The 18,116-nt window shown below is 31.4% G+C and overlaps 8 protein-coding genes across 8 annotated transcripts; 5 read left to right on the top strand and 3 right to left on the bottom strand.

Moving 5' to 3' along the window:
• Nucleotides 1–358: 358 nt before the first annotated feature.
• On the bottom strand, nucleotides 359–3,253 carry FG379_001621 (Na+ H+ antiporter; the record flags this gene model as incomplete). Its single annotated transcript, XM_067327224.1, has 1 exon — nucleotides 359–3,253. One exon carries the CDS (start codon nucleotides 3,251–3,253, stop codon nucleotides 359–361), a length of 2,895 nt encoding a protein of 964 aa, XP_067184142.1.
• Nucleotides 3,254–4,103: 850 nt separating this feature from the next.
• FG379_001610 (putative Na+ H+ and K+ H+ antiporter) lies at nucleotides 4,104–6,815 on the top strand (the record flags this gene model as incomplete). The annotated part of the gene is made up of 1 exon (XM_067327213.1): nucleotides 4,104–6,815. The coding sequence occupies one exon, from the start codon at nucleotides 4,104–4,106 to the stop codon at nucleotides 6,813–6,815; it is 2,712 nt and encodes a 903-aa protein (XP_067184131.1).
• Nucleotides 6,816–7,301: 486 nt separating this feature from the next.
• On the bottom strand, nucleotides 7,302–8,750 carry FG379_001599 (disulfide isomerase; the record flags this gene model as incomplete). Its single annotated transcript, XM_067327202.1, has 1 exon — nucleotides 7,302–8,750. One exon carries the CDS (start codon nucleotides 8,748–8,750, stop codon nucleotides 7,302–7,304), a length of 1,449 nt encoding a protein of 482 aa, XP_067184120.1.
• Nucleotides 8,751–9,571: 821 nt separating this feature from the next.
• On the top strand, nucleotides 9,572–10,423 carry FG379_001588 (uncharacterized protein; the record flags this gene model as incomplete). The annotated part of the gene is made up of 1 exon (XM_067327191.1): nucleotides 9,572–10,423. One exon carries the CDS (start codon nucleotides 9,572–9,574, stop codon nucleotides 10,421–10,423), a length of 852 nt encoding a protein of 283 aa, XP_067184109.1.
• Nucleotides 10,424–10,569: 146 nt separating this feature from the next.
• FG379_001577 (uncharacterized protein) lies at nucleotides 10,570–11,472 on the bottom strand (the record flags this gene model as incomplete). The annotated part of the gene is made up of 1 exon (XM_067327180.1): nucleotides 10,570–11,472. The coding sequence occupies one exon, from the start codon at nucleotides 11,470–11,472 to the stop codon at nucleotides 10,570–10,572; it is 903 nt and encodes a 300-aa protein (XP_067184098.1).
• Nucleotides 11,473–11,884: 412 nt separating this feature from the next.
• Nucleotides 11,885–14,206, top strand: FG379_001566 (uncharacterized protein; the record flags this gene model as incomplete). The annotated part of the gene is made up of 1 exon (XM_067327169.1): nucleotides 11,885–14,206. The coding sequence occupies one exon, from the start codon at nucleotides 11,885–11,887 to the stop codon at nucleotides 14,204–14,206; it is 2,322 nt and encodes a 773-aa protein (XP_067184087.1).
• Nucleotides 14,207–14,837: 631 nt separating this feature from the next.
• Nucleotides 14,838–16,172, top strand: FG379_001555 (histone deacetylase; the record flags this gene model as incomplete). The annotated part of the gene is made up of 1 exon (XM_067327158.1): nucleotides 14,838–16,172. The coding sequence occupies one exon, from the start codon at nucleotides 14,838–14,840 to the stop codon at nucleotides 16,170–16,172; it is 1,335 nt and encodes a 444-aa protein (XP_067184076.1).
• A 327-nt stretch (nucleotides 16,173–16,499) lies between these two features.
• FG379_001516 (CAAX prenyl protease) lies at nucleotides 16,500–17,792 on the top strand (the record flags this gene model as incomplete). Its single annotated transcript, XM_067327119.1, has 1 exon — nucleotides 16,500–17,792. One exon carries the CDS (start codon nucleotides 16,500–16,502, stop codon nucleotides 17,790–17,792), a length of 1,293 nt encoding a protein of 430 aa, XP_067184037.1.
• Between the last annotated feature and the right edge of the window lie 324 nt (nucleotides 17,793–18,116).

Below are 18,116 nucleotides of genomic sequence, written 5' to 3'. Positions count from 1 at the left end.
AGTGTGAAAATAAATAACATGCATAACAAAATTCAACACTAAATTTTGTTGTTCTATCTAAATGAGAATATAGATGTATTTTGGAACAACATATTCCAAAATTATTCAATTTTTCCGATTAAAATACTATACAAAAATGGAAGAATTTAAAAAAAATCGCATAAATATATACTTAAGAAACGACAGACTACTAGAAAAAATATTAATTAACTTGAATTAATTAGAATAACTCTTAATTCAGAAGAAAACATAACTATTCTACATTTATCTTTTCCAAAATGATTAATAAATTAAACATCGTTAAAACATATAATATTTAACTTATCAAAATATTTATTGACAAATATAAGGTTTAAAATTAAATTGATTGAGCTTCTACACCTTGAGAAATGTATGCATCAAGAGCAAGTCTTTGTTGTTCAAGAATATCAGTTATCTTTTCTTCGTCTTCTTCTAAAAGTACACCCCTAGATACTTCAACTGATACAATTTGTTCTTTAACATTTAAAAGCATATTAGTCGCAATAATAACCAATCCCAAAATATAATAGTTGAAATAATTATCTCTTAACCTTTGGAGTTCCTGTTTAGCCTGTATCATTCTTCTTTTATAAGAATCAAGTAAAGAAGCACCAAGTAAACATTCAACCTCAAAACCACCAGCTTTCATCAAATCTTTGTTAGCATTAATAAAAGCAAATAGTACTTCCATATCGTGCAATATTCTTTCAAAATCAGATTGCCACATATTAAAGAAAAATCTTTGTTTTTTATTTACTCTTAAATCACTTCTAATTGATTCCCATTCCACAGTAAATGGACTCATCTTTTCTTCAGGACTAGCATGGTTTGCCTTGTTTATAGCTTTTTTTAGAGTTAACAACGATGTTCCGGAGATAACGTGCTTTCTAAACATCAAGTCATAACTTTGCCAACATGTATTGAAAACCATATTACAAACAAGTAATTCTTGTTCAGCAAATGTATGTAATGACCCTGTTGCCATTAATAACGGAGCAAATGTTGGACTTCTCCCTTTGTTATCCTGTGTAAATTGGCCGTTTTGATCAATTAACATAGCTTGTGTAACATCATCATAAGTATGTCTTTTAACTTGCAATAGTTCCTCCTCTTCTTCTGATTTAGTTACTGCTGGAACAGAAACCGACAACGATCTTTCTTCCTTAACTGCCGTTGAATTGTCATTATCACCGTTGTTTATATTTATACTTATGTTAATGTTGTCATTAGCATTGTTATTGCATCCATCAATATTTGTATTGCTATTTGAACCAGTGTTGACATTTGTTTGAGAATTATTGCTGCCGTTGATTACGCTAACATTGTCTAATTTATTTTGGTTGTTTTTTAATGTTGCTGCCTTTTTGTGAATAAAACTAATAATTGAGGAGGTCTCATCTATTTCATTGTTATTATTGTTATTTACATCGTCATCCTCTAATGAAGGTAATAAACTTCCTCTTGCACTAGAATCTACAGAAGGTTGGCTTTTTGCCATCTTAACAGAAGTAGCAATTATATTCCAGCACCTCTCATCGATATCAATACCATCAACACCAACTAAAGCTGAGCGAGATCTCTCCCTACCCACACTACCACCTATACTATTGATGTTATTAAAGTCGTCATTACCGTCTTCAGTATCGTCAATCTGAAAATTCTTAGTTTTCTGGTTATCATCTACATTTGGTTCAATACCTTTAACATTGATTCTGGCAAAAATATGAGCTGGTGGTGTTAACAATATATGAAGATCACCATAGAAATCAAGATAACCCTCTTTGAGTCTGGGCACCAGTAGATTAGCAGCGTCTAATGCATTCGTATTGTTTCCAAAGAGCCAGTGGCACTTAAGCTCTCCAAAAGCCTTCATATACTCGTCATCTATTCCCTCCATAACTTTAAGTAGAAATGCTCTTCTAAAGTTTTGAACACCATATATTTTTAGTCTTTTGTATAAACTCTCCACTGTGGTACCGTTTACAAGTAAAGATAATGATACAGCTCCCGCAATATAAAATGCAACCTGTGATCTCGTACTGTCTGGTACAGCAGAGTCACCTTCAAAAACCATAGCCAGTGCCATAGAAACACCGCCTCTAAGTCCACCGTATATTAGTATAACGGCTTCCTTAAATGAAACATCAGAACCTACTTTTTTTAATAGTGGGAATAGTGTGGCAACCATTATCCCCCTAACTAAGTTCATAGCAATGTAGACCAATGCAAGATTAAACCACATTCTGCCATCTGACCAAAATGGACGGAATATTCTCATACTAACAACACCAGACAATACAAATATTAAGTGATTTGCTAAATGTGCAAGTATTTTGACAAAGTGAAAGTGAGATTCCTGTGATTTAGGTCTAAAACATGTAGGGCCCCATGCTGACATAAATAAACCAAAAACAACAGTTGCCAGTACACCAGATGTATGTAATTCATCAGCAATGAAAAATACAAAATAAACGGATGCAGTTACACCTATAACCTGAAGACCACCTAAGGCTTGCGCAGCTCTTAACCAAATTGATATTAAAAATCCAAATACAATACCTACAGCCGGACCACCAATTGCCAGCCTTATAAATGTCCAAATATAGTGACTATACGAAGACATTCCTGATATTATTACTTCCCTGAATACTTCAAAAAATACGACAGCAGCACCATCATTCAACAGCGACTCACCATCAACTACAGAGGCCAACTTTTCCGGAGCATTTAACTGATGCAAAGAAGCTATAACTGCTACTGGATCTGTGGCAGATAATACCGAACTAATTAAAAAACAAACTACCATATTCATGCTTGTTATGAATTTAATTCCTATTGCCAAAAGTACCATTGTCAATATTGCCCCAGGACCTGCTAATAACAATGATGACGGTAAGTTTCTACTAAATACGTGAAAATTTAGTGTTGCCGATGACTCGTATAAAAATATAGGCAGTAAAATATAAAATATTACATTCGGATCTGTTCTTTCAACTATTCTAACCCCCTCTGCTAACGGTCCCAGGGAAATAGACTCACATATATAACTCAGAAACATGCCATAACAAAATAAAGCTACTGTTGTTGGTGGTTGGCGAACAAAAACCACTGATAAAATCCATTCAAGTAATGCAGAGCCCAACAGACATGTGCTAACAAAACCCACCAATATAGGTACCGCTCCTACTTCTCCAGAAGCAAAAAAATCTGTTATTGCTGATAAATCTGCCATGTTTTAATAATATGTTTATCCTTAACTTTTTCTAGACTTCTTCACCTTTATATTATTTACTATAACCGGTTAATTATGCAATAAAACCGCAATATATATGGCGGTAACAAACTTTAGTGGAACCCGCCTAATCGTTAATAGATACTTTATAATTATATTCTTATTGCTAATGTATAGTAAAAGTTACATAATTTAGCCTTCAGGTACAGTATCACTTTTTTTATTTGACAAGTCAAATATACTAATATGTTTTGTTAGAAATGCTGCAATTAGCATTTGCTCTTTAAAAAATATGGAATATACATATCTTCTAGTGCAATTTGGTTTGTCTGAACTGCTGAGAATTTAGCCTCGCTTTCTTTTGATAAATATAGGTTGCAATTTGAAAAAAATTCTCTATTTTTTATTTATCACATGCAAATATTTCTCCAGTTAGACATTTAGGTATATTTTTTTCCATTTATCAGCCAAGTGAAATTGACTATTTGCAACTTTCTGATACCTTTAAATTTACCGCCACAGGTATATGTGAACGCAAGTATTTATTAAAATGTCAGAAAAAGTAATAAATGTAAATTTCAATTTTAAGGAATAACTTAAAGTTTGCACAAATTTTACTATTTTACTTAGATTTAGTTGTTCCAGTGAATTGGAGCTATTTTATGTCATCTTTTTAAATCACAATACCTTGTTTTTTTCCAAACAACAGCACTGGAAAACAACACAAATAAAAATAAGTATAGTAGACCTTAAAACCTAAATACAAAGTACATATATAAATAAAATTACGCTAAATATTCCTACTATTGTTATTGTTTTTTGAATTATTTTGTTTTGTCAATAATTGAAAATGGATTTGCCTAAAATTATTCCGTCTGATATATCTGGAGAACAAGTTATGACGGTAGTATGCATATTTGGGTTATGTGCACCTTCGTCGGCACTTTTAGAGTCTTTTTTTGGGCATAGAAAGTTATTTAATGGAAGAATAAGGCTCCCTTTGAGTGTAGTGTTATTTGCATATGGGATTTTTTTAGATTACATTTTAAGAGCTTTTAATTTTGGTGTATTGAGCATGGCGATAGAACATGCAGAGTCAATGCATCCAAATATAATATTTACTGTACTTCTTCCTATATGTCTTTACGAATCTTCCTCTCAACTTAATTACCATATCTTCAAAAAAAATTTTATATCCTCATTACTATTGGCGTTACCTGGTGTTATATTATCGATGGTGCTAACAACATTTTTTATGTACTATTTTGTAGGTGGTGTATTTGACTGGACTTGTTCACTTTTAATAAGTTCAATATTATCAGCTACAGATCCAGTAGCAGTTATAGCTTCTTTACATCAATTAAATGCTCCGGATAAACTGGCATCTCTAGTTGATGGCGAATCGCTTTTAAATGATGGCGCAGCTGTTGTATTTTTTCAACTATGTAAGAACATTCTACTAAACAGAATACTTGAACCTAGTTTAATATTAACATCTGGATGGATATTTACGCGTTGTGCTTTGGGAGGCCCTTTTTTGGGCCTTTTATTTGGTTTAATGGTTTATTACATATTTAAAATAACGCAGGTCAATAATGACGTGCAAGTTTTGGTTGCTATATCCGCAGTATACACTCTTTTTTTCTTTAGTGAGTTAGTACATTCATCTGGAGTATTAGCTGTTGTGTCATATGGGTTATTTATGTCTTCTAGAAGAGCTGCTTTTTTCAAGCCTAAAGCTCAAGAAGTACATCACACAATAATTCACTTTTTAGGTAAAATAGGCAATCATATGATATTTCTTCTAGCTGGTATTGTAAGTGCAAGACTATTTAGACCGTATATAACAAATACAAGTATGATTATTAACTTACTATTGTTATTTGGTGCTATTTGTATTATTCGTGGGATAATGGTATTTGTTTTATCTCCATTGCTAACTAGAATAGGATATGGACTAACACTCAAAGAGGCTATTATTCTTATATGGGGTGGTCTTAGAGGAGGAGTATCTTTGGCATTGGCTATGAGTTTAGAATCAGAGGATTACTTAGATTATGAGCTTAAAAGACAAATAGCATTTTATGTAGCAGGTACTGTATTATTAACGTTACTTGTTAATGGTACCACTGTAGAATACATATATAAAAGGTTAAGGTTATATAAAACACCAAAGTTTCACAGATTGTTTTTTAATAAAGTAATGAAATCAATTAATGAAGAATATAATTCAATTTGCAAAGACCAAATTCAAAAAAATTGGTTTTTTAATGCTCATCCAGGTTTAATTGAATTATGTGATACATTTATTCCAAAAGTAACAGATGCAAAGATGATTGAAACAGGTGAAATAATATTGCTGAATAAGCTTTCCGAACAAGATTTTATTAAAAATGTTAAACTACAACCTATACAATTAATTATTCAAGAACCACCTACGCCAGATAGCATTAATAACTTCAAAGTTAAATATCATAATCAAAGAACTCTTTCTTGTTTAACTAAAGATGATGACTTTGACGAACAAAGAATTATCATGGAATTAGATAATAATCATAGTGATAATAATATAAATTATAGCAATATTGATAATTTATTAACACACAATAATAATAATACTGCGAGCTTTGACCATAACACTTTGTTATTTGTTAATTCCGTGTCCTTATCTATGGCAGATTCAACATTGTTAAATATAAACGATAAAAGTGATAATAACTATCACAACGCATTGAAAAATGAATCCTCATTTTCAACATTTAAGAGGGATAGTTTTATTTCAAATACAAGCAAAGGCAAAGTGGGAAGACAAGTGTACATTGCTCAAATGGTACTAAGTACTGTATGGCAGTCTTATGATTTACTATTTAAGAACCATGTTATATCTGGAGCAGCTTTAGTTGTACTTAAAAAAGCCATTTCTGGTTTATATTACTCATGTGAGGAATTGAATATTCCAATACATGTTTTATTTTCTTCCGAATGGGAGTCCATAAAAACACAGCTATGGGTTTATAAGGAAGCCATGCTAATCGAATCTAAGCAAATAGTTGGCAATGTTAATTTAAATAATCCGCAGAATGATGTACTGTTAAATGAAACAAAATTCAAAAATCCACTCAGTTTTTCATACATAACTTCATTTTTTAATTACTATAACAATAAATTAAAAGCAAAACAAATCTTTCTTGATATTGAGGTATTGTTTTCATTTGTCACTGCTAGATTTGACCTTTTAGAACATGATTTTCAAGAATTACAATCATATTTGGGAATTTCTAGCATTCAATTATTTCAAAATCAAATTATAGAAGCTCAACAATTTCTTGATTTACTATTATCTTATTCACAAGAACAGTATAATATTGCTATCTCTCACATTTCTGTAAACATACTATTTAACGCCCTCAAAGATTCAATGCAAGAGCTAGTTAAATCTAGACTGTTACTTGAAGAGGACGAGGAAAAATTACTTGCTCTTTGTGAAGACAGAATATTCTCGTTTAGTTCTTCTTTATCAAGAGAGGTCATTAATTACAATGAATATATTCCGGAGAACTAATTAATGTTATTAATTTATACAACAATATATCAACACAAAGGTAAAAATATTAATAATAGGTGCATTATTACAATGGTTATTTAATATGTTGCTCATTCCTACAATATCTATTGTTATTTACAGTTTAAGTTATTTAAATAATTATTCTAATCCTAATATAATTAATCTTTGAACCTCCCCTTCATTACACATCAATTGCCTAGTTTACAAAGGGATTAATCAAATTATATTGCAGGAAATCAGGTAATAGAGCTGATTAGAAACGTTACACAAGACCATCCATATACAGGTCCATGAAAGACATTAATATAAGGCATATAATATTCAAATCAGAACATTTACTTTTTCGATTTAGATGAATAACTAAAAAGAAAAAAGAAAAAAAACATATGTAGATAAATGATTATCAATAAATAGAATTTCTATTCTTTATTCATTTACACAAAAAAAATTAATCGCCCTTCTGGAAAAGAGGTGAGTCTTAATTTAAAGTTCGTCATGACCACCTTTTTCCTCAGAAGTAAATGAGGAATGCTCTTCAATGAATTCTTTGAATGCCTCAACAGTCCTCTTTCCATCATATGGGATTGGAGTCCTCGTACCAGCCTTCACAAACAATATTGTTGGGAATGCTCTCGGACTGAATCCTTCATATGGGATATCGTTTTGTGGTCCATTTATTTTAGCAATAATAATTTTATCGTTATCCTTGTATTCTTCTCCGAGCTTGTTGTATATTGGCTCCAAGTTTTTGCAGTGACCACACCATTGGGCGTAGATCTCCAAAAGGACATCTTTATCATTCCTAAATACGAGCTCCTCGAACGTTTTACCAACAACAACTGTAACCGGGCCAGTTTGTTCCTGTGGAATTGGTTCGGATTTAATGCTCAATTCATGTTTACCTTCGGACACAGACTTCATGAATTCCGATAGCAATTCGACTGATGTAAAGTCTGCTGGGCCATACATGTATCTAATTGACGGAACACTGACACTCTGGATAACAAGACCTGGGAAACTCTCAATAAGGAGATGTTGGGTTGCATGGGATCCAAATTGTTCTGTATCCAAAAATACAAATGCATACTTTTCTCTGTAATCAGCTGCTACTCTTCTGATGTTTGCTGCATATTTGTTGAAATCATCAGTTGTGCCACAGAACCAAGCTGTGAACCCCTCGCGAGACATATAGAGCGAATAATTTTCTACGCTTATTGCTGAAAACAAGGGGACATTCATCGTGGATATCTTCGCTTCCAGCTCTTCTACAGTCTTCGGCATTGGAATAATGACTGGATCCTCATCTTTGTGTAAAACCTCGAGCTTCTGCTCTCCTGATTGGAAAAATGCAATAAAACCATAGTTATGCTCACGGTGGCTATTTGCAACCTTCTCAAAGATTGCAAATTCAGCTGAATCTTTTGATGTAAATCTTCCAACGAATGCTGATGATAATGGAGCAAATAACGTCTTTATTTCTTCCTCCGAAGATGCTATTTGAACTGCTGGGCCTGTCAACTTTGTGATGTATTTTATAAAAGCCTCCTTGTTTCTTGCACCAGAGTAATTCTGCACATTATCAATGCCATTAAAGAACTTAATTGTTGGATAACCGCTTACTCCGTATTGTTGAGCAAGTTCCATGTTCTCTGTTGCATCTACACTACCACAATTTACCTTTGGTGTAAATTTTGCCAATTCTGCACATGTCTCCTTAAACTCTGGTTCCAATGCTGTACAATGGCCACACCATGGAGCAAAAAATGCAACTAGTGTGTACTCATTATCTTTTACATAATCCTCAAAGTTCGATGCTGTCAATGATTTAATGTGTTCAGAAATAAAATGAGCTTCGTCCGCACTTAATGTGGATTTAAATGCGCATAATAGGCAGACAATTATTGAACATACAAATTGTTTAATCCCAATCATCTTGACCATAAAATACTAATTACACAACTATTACGTCCTCCCTCTAAATCTTATATTAATTATTTAATTTTTGCTTCTGCTTACATAAATATCTTATTTCAATTTGTGTACATGATGAACCCCTCAGATAAACGTATATATTTCAATTTAATATTATTACAATTTATCAAACATTTAGTATTTACGTCAATTGATTATATATCTTTATTAGTATCTTATTATATGTAATTGTCTCCTATGTCTCGTTGCTCTTATTTTTTCTTTTGTTTATTAATAATTAATGGCACTATAGTATTACCTTTCCTATTTATATTTAAAATCATATAATATACTATTGAATGCCCCACGAATATCAGTTACCGCCAAATATATTGCACCAAATTTAGCGCTAGTAAAAGTGTATTTGTAACATTTTCCAAAACATTATCTTGAAAAGTTAATATTTTGCCATTAACACTTTTCTGTTATTGAATGCATTTATCTTGTTTTTTCTCATTGTCACACGAACTATGTTATGCTTTCCATTTAGATTTGTTTTTCTTTCTTTATGAGGGTGTATAACTACCAAATAAATTGATATTTAATTAAATAAACACTGCTTTTTGTTGTATTCTAATCATTTGCTTTCCTCTTGTGTTATAAACCTTAAAAAAGTAAATAGCAAATAAAATAGTGCTAGGCGTTTGTACCTCTATTTCACATGTGGCGGTGGACAATGTTTAAATAAGACCAATGGCAAATAAGTAACTGAATTTTTATTTTTGCTTATGTAATTATAAAAAAATCGTTTATATCTGGAGTACAAATTATATTGCCTACAAATGAAACTTAGGATAACGTGTATTGCTTTAATTCTTTTGCTATGTCGAGCATCCACAGCAAAATCTGAGGTTATTTATGCAGTAAATTGTGGTGGTCCAAAATATTACTCAGAAGCAGAGGGCATATTGTATTTGGAGGACAATGGCTACAATGGTGGAATTGACACTGATTCTGGAAAAAATTTGTCACCATTTCCATATGTTGAGGATGATGTAGTTTATCGCACAGAAAGATACACCATGGAAAAGTCTTTGCAGTACATGATAAAATTAGAAAAATTGAACCCTGGTAAATTTACAATAGTATTGAAATTTAGTGAAATTCATTTCAGAGAGGTTGGGAGAAAAACATTTAGCATATCTATCGGGAATGTTTTGTTCAAACAAAAATTAGATATCTTCAAAGAAGTTGGATACGGAGTTCCTTTAGAAGAGTATATAGAATGTGAATATGATGGTAATAAAATAACTTTAGATGGGACTGAAGTAACGCAAGGATTTTCTAAGGACGAAATGCTACTGATTGTTGCGCTATTTAAGCAAGAAGATAATCCTAAAATAAATGCAATTGTAGTCTATCAAAATCCCGTTACTCAAGTACCTAAGATAGAAAGACCGAAACCAATAATATCAATTGAAGAAGTTTTATTAAGAATTAATAAAGAAGGACAAAAACTCAACATCATTGACAATCCTATATATATTATCAATGAGCCAGCTATTAATAAAATAGATCTATCAGTAATTGAGTCTATTATTAATATATCAACAACTATACCCGGACTAATCACATTGACTATATTCACAGTTGCAATTATAAGAATTTCAGTGATAATATTAAATACAAAGTAATTGATACCATTTTCCCTACAGGAAATCATTAATTCTGTTATAATTGCAAATGCTCCACAAAAAAAATTCAAATACTAATAAATATTATCAAATTAGTTTAATTAGGGTAATTATATTACTATTATTATACAATTGATGTTTTTAGGTTATTCATCATTACCTACAACTTTAAAACTATTATTGTGTTCGTGTTTATCTTTTTTTACCTTATTCAGGTTAGGCTTACTCTTTTTTCTTGAACCATTTTTCTTTCTTGTTATTGGAACGCCATTAAATGTCTCAATATTTGTTAACTTTTCTCTTATCGTTCCAAACAATTGGTTGCTGTTTTCTGTTGAGATACAAGGATTCTTAGATATATTCAGTATCTTTATTTTATTTAAAGTCAGTAATGGAAAAATATCAGATATATAATTATTTCCAAGTTCTAATATTTTTATGTTTCTCATATAACTAATATCATCTGATATACTAAGGATTTTATTATTGTTTAATCTCAGTTCTTGAACCAAATTAAAATTTTGACCAAATGGAAATTTCCTAAGTGAATTATTTGATAAACTTATCTTTTTCAAATTCGCACAATGATTTTTTGGGTTTTCTATATCAGTTGCTTCGTTATGTGATAATACAACTGTTTCTAATTCCTTAAAATGACTCAGATCTGGAATGTGTTTTATTTTGTTATTGTTAGCTATTAAAACCTTAAGAGATTTTCGAAAGCCTGCATTTTTGTAAAGGCAATCTAAAGATGTTATATTATTATTGCTAATATTTAGTACTTTGATGCACTCAAGGTTAACTAGATCATCTACCGAACTTAAATTATTACTACTCAAATTAACATCAGTCAAATTCCAGCAATATTTCAAAAATGAGATACTTTCAAGTTTATTTCTTGACAAATCTATTTTTCTGAGTTCTTTTGACTGAGTCAAATCCTCTATTGAAGTAATATCCAAGTTTTTCAGTATAATTTCTTTTGTATGTTCTAAATCACCATTTGACACATAAGACGATATCTCTGCCAAGGAAAAATGTTTTGTCATTCTTCACCAAAATAACACAAACATAAACTGAATTTTTTCTTCAATAAACACATCAAATCTCTCTTTTTATATAGCTTTTGTTTCCACACCAAATTTACTATTTCTAGTTATTGCTATAAACTACAGTATAAACTACAAATACTAAACGTGAAACAACTAATATACCAATATATGAACTCTAGTTATTACTTGGATACACACTATTGCAGTAATTTTTATTTACTTATTTTTCTTCCCTTGAACGATATGTTGGCCGGCTATTATCATTAATTATTTCCAAGACAAGACGTTTGAACCATAAAGGTATCAGTTAAAAGCTGACAATTTGGAAGAAAAAAAAAAATATAAAAATAGATATAAAAAAGGTGGACAAAAAATTTTATTCAAACATATAGAATAAGTATTGTGATTTATGTTGAAAAAGTCAGAGAATAACAGTTCTGAAAGCAATGATGAAATTGAAAGAGGTTCCCAAACGAGTAAAGGCTCTGAGGAATTTTTTAGGTCACCATCGATAGTTGGACAGGAGGTGAAAAAAGAAGAGGAAGAGGAGGAGGAAGAGGAAGACCCAAGAAATATATGGGTTAAACTATTCTTTCCAGATTGGTCCCCTCTCGGTAGTTTGTTGTTGATATCAGTTGCAGTTACGGTATCAATAACATATTTAAAAAAAATAGGCTTTGAAAGGCCGTTTACGTATCCATTATTTATTTTTTTTTTGGACGTATTCACATACATTCTTATAATGTGCTTTAGGTATGTTATTTCAGTTTTTACACTAGCGAGATTTGGAGAAGGTAGATTTTTTGCAGCGGTTTCAGGCTCATTGGATCCTGAGTTGGTATATTGTATTTGGTCTTCTATTTGCTTAGTTTTTGCAATAGGAGATGTAGATAAGCATATTGGAAGCAATATAGTCGACGAAAGCTCCCAATTTTACACATCAAGATGGTTTAATAGTATTTTATCTTCCTTAAGAATACCAAAGGTGCCATGGGATATAATTCAATTTGCACACATATCATTGGTTATAATGACAGTGAGAAGATTGCTGCTCTCTGTTATCACGTTCTACTTTAGATTAGATTTTATAATGAGTATGAATCCACAAATATCTCAATTTTTAAGATTATATTCACTTTTGCGAAGAATTGATACGAAGTGGTATTTAATTAAACCACATATTAGAAAAAGAGGACTTTTATTTTATCCAACTGGAGCAGAGTTTTCGAATAGTACGCAGAGGATTAATGATGACAATAATAGAATTATAACAAATAATTTACCAAACGTACCAAGCATGTTATTGGATTCAAATATTGAATATACTGCTAAAAGTTCATCTGAAAACTGGCTTGCCTTACAATTTATTAAGCAATACAATGTTGCTGTGTATATTGACGATGAAAAGTACGAAATAAGAACTAAACAACAGGCTAGAGACTTTGCAAAGCTAATATTTTATGATATTTTAGAGCATTTACATTCAATTATGTTATATCATTATATTGGGAGAACAGATCATATTAAACCGCACAAGAATACGCCACCAAGATCAGATACTTATTCGATGATTGGTGACGATACATTTTGTCATGCCCTCATAGATTTTGAGGAGAAGCATGATTTAAATAAAGTAGACTCCTCTTCAAACAGCAGCAAAACCTCAAATACAAAGACCTTAACAGAAAATGCTAGCTGCAAATTAACACTTGATAACAGTAAGACCATAAGTGATAGTGTAAGCACGGATAAAAATAATAACAACAATTATAATCAAAATAACAATAATACGAACGACAAAAGAGCAAGTAAGGCCAGTTCATTACCTACAACACTTCCCAATTCAGTTTTAGATATTCTGTATGACAAACCCCTTGGTGATCTTATCAAACAAATAGATACTGTAAGAAGAGGTCAAATAACAGAAGAAGAATGGGTAAGATTTTGTGTTGGTATATATGACAGTAGGAAGAAGATACTAAGAGCAGCATCTAGTCAAGAAGGTATTGTACAAGTTTTCAGAAGGATGATTTCTATTTTTTCGTGGTTTTTTACCGGAATTATGATTTTGCTTATGGTTGGTATAAACGTGGACACTCTTATTATTTCAGGAGCAGCAATAATATCTTCCTTGTCTGTGGGGCTTTCATATATATATTCAAATTTTTTTTCTGCAGTTATTTTCGTTATCTTTTTAAATCCATATAATGTTGGAGATAGAATTAGAGTCAATAACGGCGGTGCTATGATAGTTAAGAAAATAGAAACATTTTATACCGAATTTAATACTGTTTTTGAAGCTCCTGTTTTAATACCACACTCATGGTTATCTTCTCAGATGATTTACAATGAAAGTAGAAGTAAATGTTGCTCTTCCGAAATACAATTTTTGATATCAGATACAACTTCTCCTTTCTCTATTGAGGCACTAGCTACTGCTGTACGTGAGTATCTTTCTGTAAGGCCTTCAGAATTTGTCGCATCAAATTTTTGGTGCGGTATAAATGCAATTCAACCTGGACACTCGGCCACAGTATACATGTGGATAACAAATACAGATCCATTCCATAATAGGCGTAAACTATTAATTAGCAAAAGCAAACTTTTACTTTTCATTCTTCATACACTGAGACAACTTGGAATCCAATACACACTACCAATAAGCAGAGTTAGAATTGAGAATGATATTTATCAATACCCTTCTATGATTCAACATTCAAGTGTGAACTAATGCTGTTTTAAATGTGTGGCCTTATTGGAATAACTATTTTAATTTTAATACAGCTCAGTTTATTCAACTGGAATTTTTAGTATTACAGGTACATAAACATGTGCATGCATCTAAATTTCATTTATGCATAGCTGGCTAGCAGATTAACTACTTTCTTTGCATTAAAGAATTTAAATTCATTTTTGTTATTATTTTACACTTAAATTAAAATGTTCTAGTCTTTTCAAATTTAAATCTAGCTTCAAGTTAATTTGTTTTTATTTTATCTTCGATGTGATTAATAATAAAATAGAAAGAGCTTAAGTAGTTTTTTTGCTGGTAATCTAAAAAAATATTTACAGAAAGGCGCTATACTTTTGCTATGTATTGGTACCGCTTACTGGTAAAAGTCATTTCATATAGAAAATGAATGAAACTCCCATTTGCAAATATTCGGTAAAAAAATAATTCTGGTTTGAATATTGCTCTATTTGAGTATTGTGTTGAATTAACTCCTGGTATTTATGGAAATATTTGCATAAACATAACTATTTTTCTCTTTCAAGACAATATAAATACGTCGATATAAAAGGTATTAGACTGACTCCACTAGAATTTATTCTGTTATTTTTCCCGGAAATTGACAAATAAAATGACGAAAAGAGTGTCATACTTTTATGACGGTGACATTGGGAGTTATTACTATGGTCCGGGTCATCCAATGAAACCGCAGAGAATAAGAATGGCTCATAATTTGATTCTTTCGTATGATTTATATAAACACATGGAGGTATATAAGCCACATAAATCAACCCCAAATGAATTAATTTATTTTCATGAAGAAGACTATATAAATTTTTTATCTAGTATAAACCCAGACAATTCAAAAGATTTTGCACTACAATTAAAAAGATTCAATTTAGGAGAGACGACAGATTGTCCAGTATTTGATGGTTTGTTTGAATTTCAACAAATTTGTGCAGGAGGGAGTATAGATGGAGCATATAAATTGAACAACGATCAATCTGATATATGTATTAATTGGAGTGGAGGTTTACACCATGCAAAAAGGTCTGAAGCAAGTGGTTTTTGTTATATTAATGATATCGTTTTAGGTATTCTTGAATTACTTAAATACCATGCTAGAGTAATGTACATAGATATTGATGTTCACCATGGAGATGGTGTAGAAGAGGCATTTTATGTTACACATAGAGTATTAACTGTCTCATTTCATAAGTTTGGTGACTATTTTCCAGGTACTGGTGATATTACAGATACTGGAGCTGCACAAGGAAAATATTATAGTGTTAACGTTCCTCTTAATGATGGAATAGACGACAAATCATTTCTAAACCTATTTAAACCTATTATTAGTAAATGTGTTGAGGTTTACAGACCGGGCGCAATTGTATTGCAATGTGGAGCAGATTCTGTTAGAGGAGATAGATTGGGACGCTTTAATCTTTCTATTAAAGGACATGCTGAATGTGTTGAGTTTTGCAAAAAATTCAATATACCTTTGTTGATATTAGGTGGTGGAGGATATACTATTAGAAATGTTGCCAGGACATGGGCCTATGAAACTGCCACTATACTTGGGAAAACGGACATTATTTCAGATAACATACCCTTAAATGATTACTATGATTATTTTGCCCCAGACTTCAAATTACACATACCCCCAATGAACATACCGAATATGAACTCTCAAGAACATTTAGATAAGATTAAAGTGAAGGTCATTGAAAATCTAAGGTACTTGGAACATGCACCTGGAGTCGAATTTGCCTATGTTCCATCTGATTTTTTTGACAGAGAAAATCTTAATTTACAAAAACAGGTTGATGAAGAAAAGGAAGAAGAGCTTGCATCGTGGCATGGTGGAGGGAGAGCCGGAATTAATTCTGAAATGCAAAGTGTCCTTAATGAGAAGACCAAGTCACCTAGAAAACTCCAAAAAGAACATCCGGGTGAATATTATTAAAACTAATCGGTGGGGTTTAGCGCCAAGTACCCACCATATTACCATTAGAGACAAGTGTAATAAATATATGTATATTTGAACATTCATTGTATATTACAGAACATTAAATATAGCTGAGTAATTAGCGTTAGTGTTTAAATATATTACGGTTTCTATTATTATAATTTAGCGCTTTTTTTGAGCGTAATTATAATATTTCTTTACGAGAAGCATTGAGTTGCAATATATGTTAATTCTATTAATTAGATAGCTATTATCATCGCTTATTATTTAAGAGAGTTGTTATTTCCTCATTTTTTTGAAAGAGTTGGAGTAAAATCAAGGAAAATGTTGTTTAATAATGGTTTATTACTGGGGATATTCTTGATGAATCTAACTAAATACATATTGTATTTATATGTTGATTTAAGACAAAAGAAATGTTACAAGTTAAAGGAACTACCGAAACATATAGTAGATGCATATAAGGATTGTGGTGAAGTTTCAAATGATGAATTTGTCAAATCACAATCATATAGTAACGATAAGATGGTATATGGTTTGATTAAGAAAGCAGTTGGTTTCATATTCAATTGGATTATCGTTTTATATTTTGTTTATCCAAAGATTTGGAATTATGTTTATGTTAACATAAGCAACAATGAGTACATTTCATCATTGTTGTTTAGTGCAATAATGATGTTTATGGATTATCCTATAAATATTTTATTTGACTTATACTATACATTTGTTTTGGAAGAAAAGTATGGATTTAATAATTCGACCATCAAAATATTTGTAGTTGACCAACTGAAGTCAATAATGTTGATTGGTATTATAGGCTCTGTTTTAATTTCTGTGATGATATATGTCGCTAATAATACAGGTAAATATTTTTATGTTTACATTGCCATTGTTCAATTCCTATTTACACTGGTAATTATTGTGATTCATCCTATTATTATAGTACCATTATTCAACAAATTAACCCCTGTTGAGAATGAAGAACTTGCTGGTAAAATAAATAATCTCTGCAATGAAGTTAATTTCCCACTAAAAAACCTTTACCAAATGGATGCTTCTTTGAGGTCGAACCATGGAAATGCATTCTTTACAGGCATTTTTAACTCAAAATCTATTGTTTTATATGATACAATAATAGATTTTCCACAGGATGAAATTGTAGCGATTGTTGGTCATGAACTCGGGCACTGGAAGAATTGGGATAATTTTAAATCGTTGTTTTTCTCGTTTTTCCAGTCACTTATTATTCTTTACATATTTCATTTAACATACACATGGGACGATCTTTACACATGTTTCGGGTTTTCACTTGACCCGAAATTTGGCGGCAGAAAATTTATTACATCATTATTATCATTTTCATTTATTCAAAGCCCAATTAGTTCTATTATTAGTATCTGTCATTCCACCATGTCACAATACAATGAATATAAGGCTGACGAATTCTCGTTCAAATTAGGATTTGGTGATTCTCTCGCTCGATCATTATTTAGATTGTCAAAAAAATCTAGCAGCTGTATGATTTTCGACCCTATCTACAGCTTTATTCATCTATCACATCCTTCTGTATGTGACAGAATACTTAATATTAGAAAGCTAAAAAGCAAATACAAGTAGGATGTCGTAGTATTATGTAATATAAAAAAGTAAAATCTATTTATGTTACTTAAAAAGTGAACCTTAATAATTCTATATGTTAAATATCTGTTTATTGCTTTTATACACCAGTAAAATTAATTATTAAAAAATAATATACTACATTTATTACTATTTTCGCTATTTTTATGTGGTTTTTTTGAGGGCATTCTTCTTTTCCTGAAGCAAACTGGAAAATGACCTCCCTGCGTCACTACCCGGTGGCGTGGGTTGCGGCGGTGGTGATGGTAGGGCAGGTGGAGCAGGTGGGGCAGGTGGAGCAGGTGGGGCAGGTGGAGCAGGTGG

This window comes from Cryptosporidium bovis (assembly GCF_009768925.1).
Source record: "Cryptosporidium bovis isolate 45015 chromosome Unknown contig_23, whole genome shotgun sequence".
Lineage (NCBI taxonomy): Eukaryota > Apicomplexa > Conoidasida > Eucoccidiorida > Cryptosporidiidae > Cryptosporidium > Cryptosporidium bovis.
Note: the sequence above shows the minus strand (reverse complement) of the source record. Positions and strands in the feature narration are given on the sequence as shown.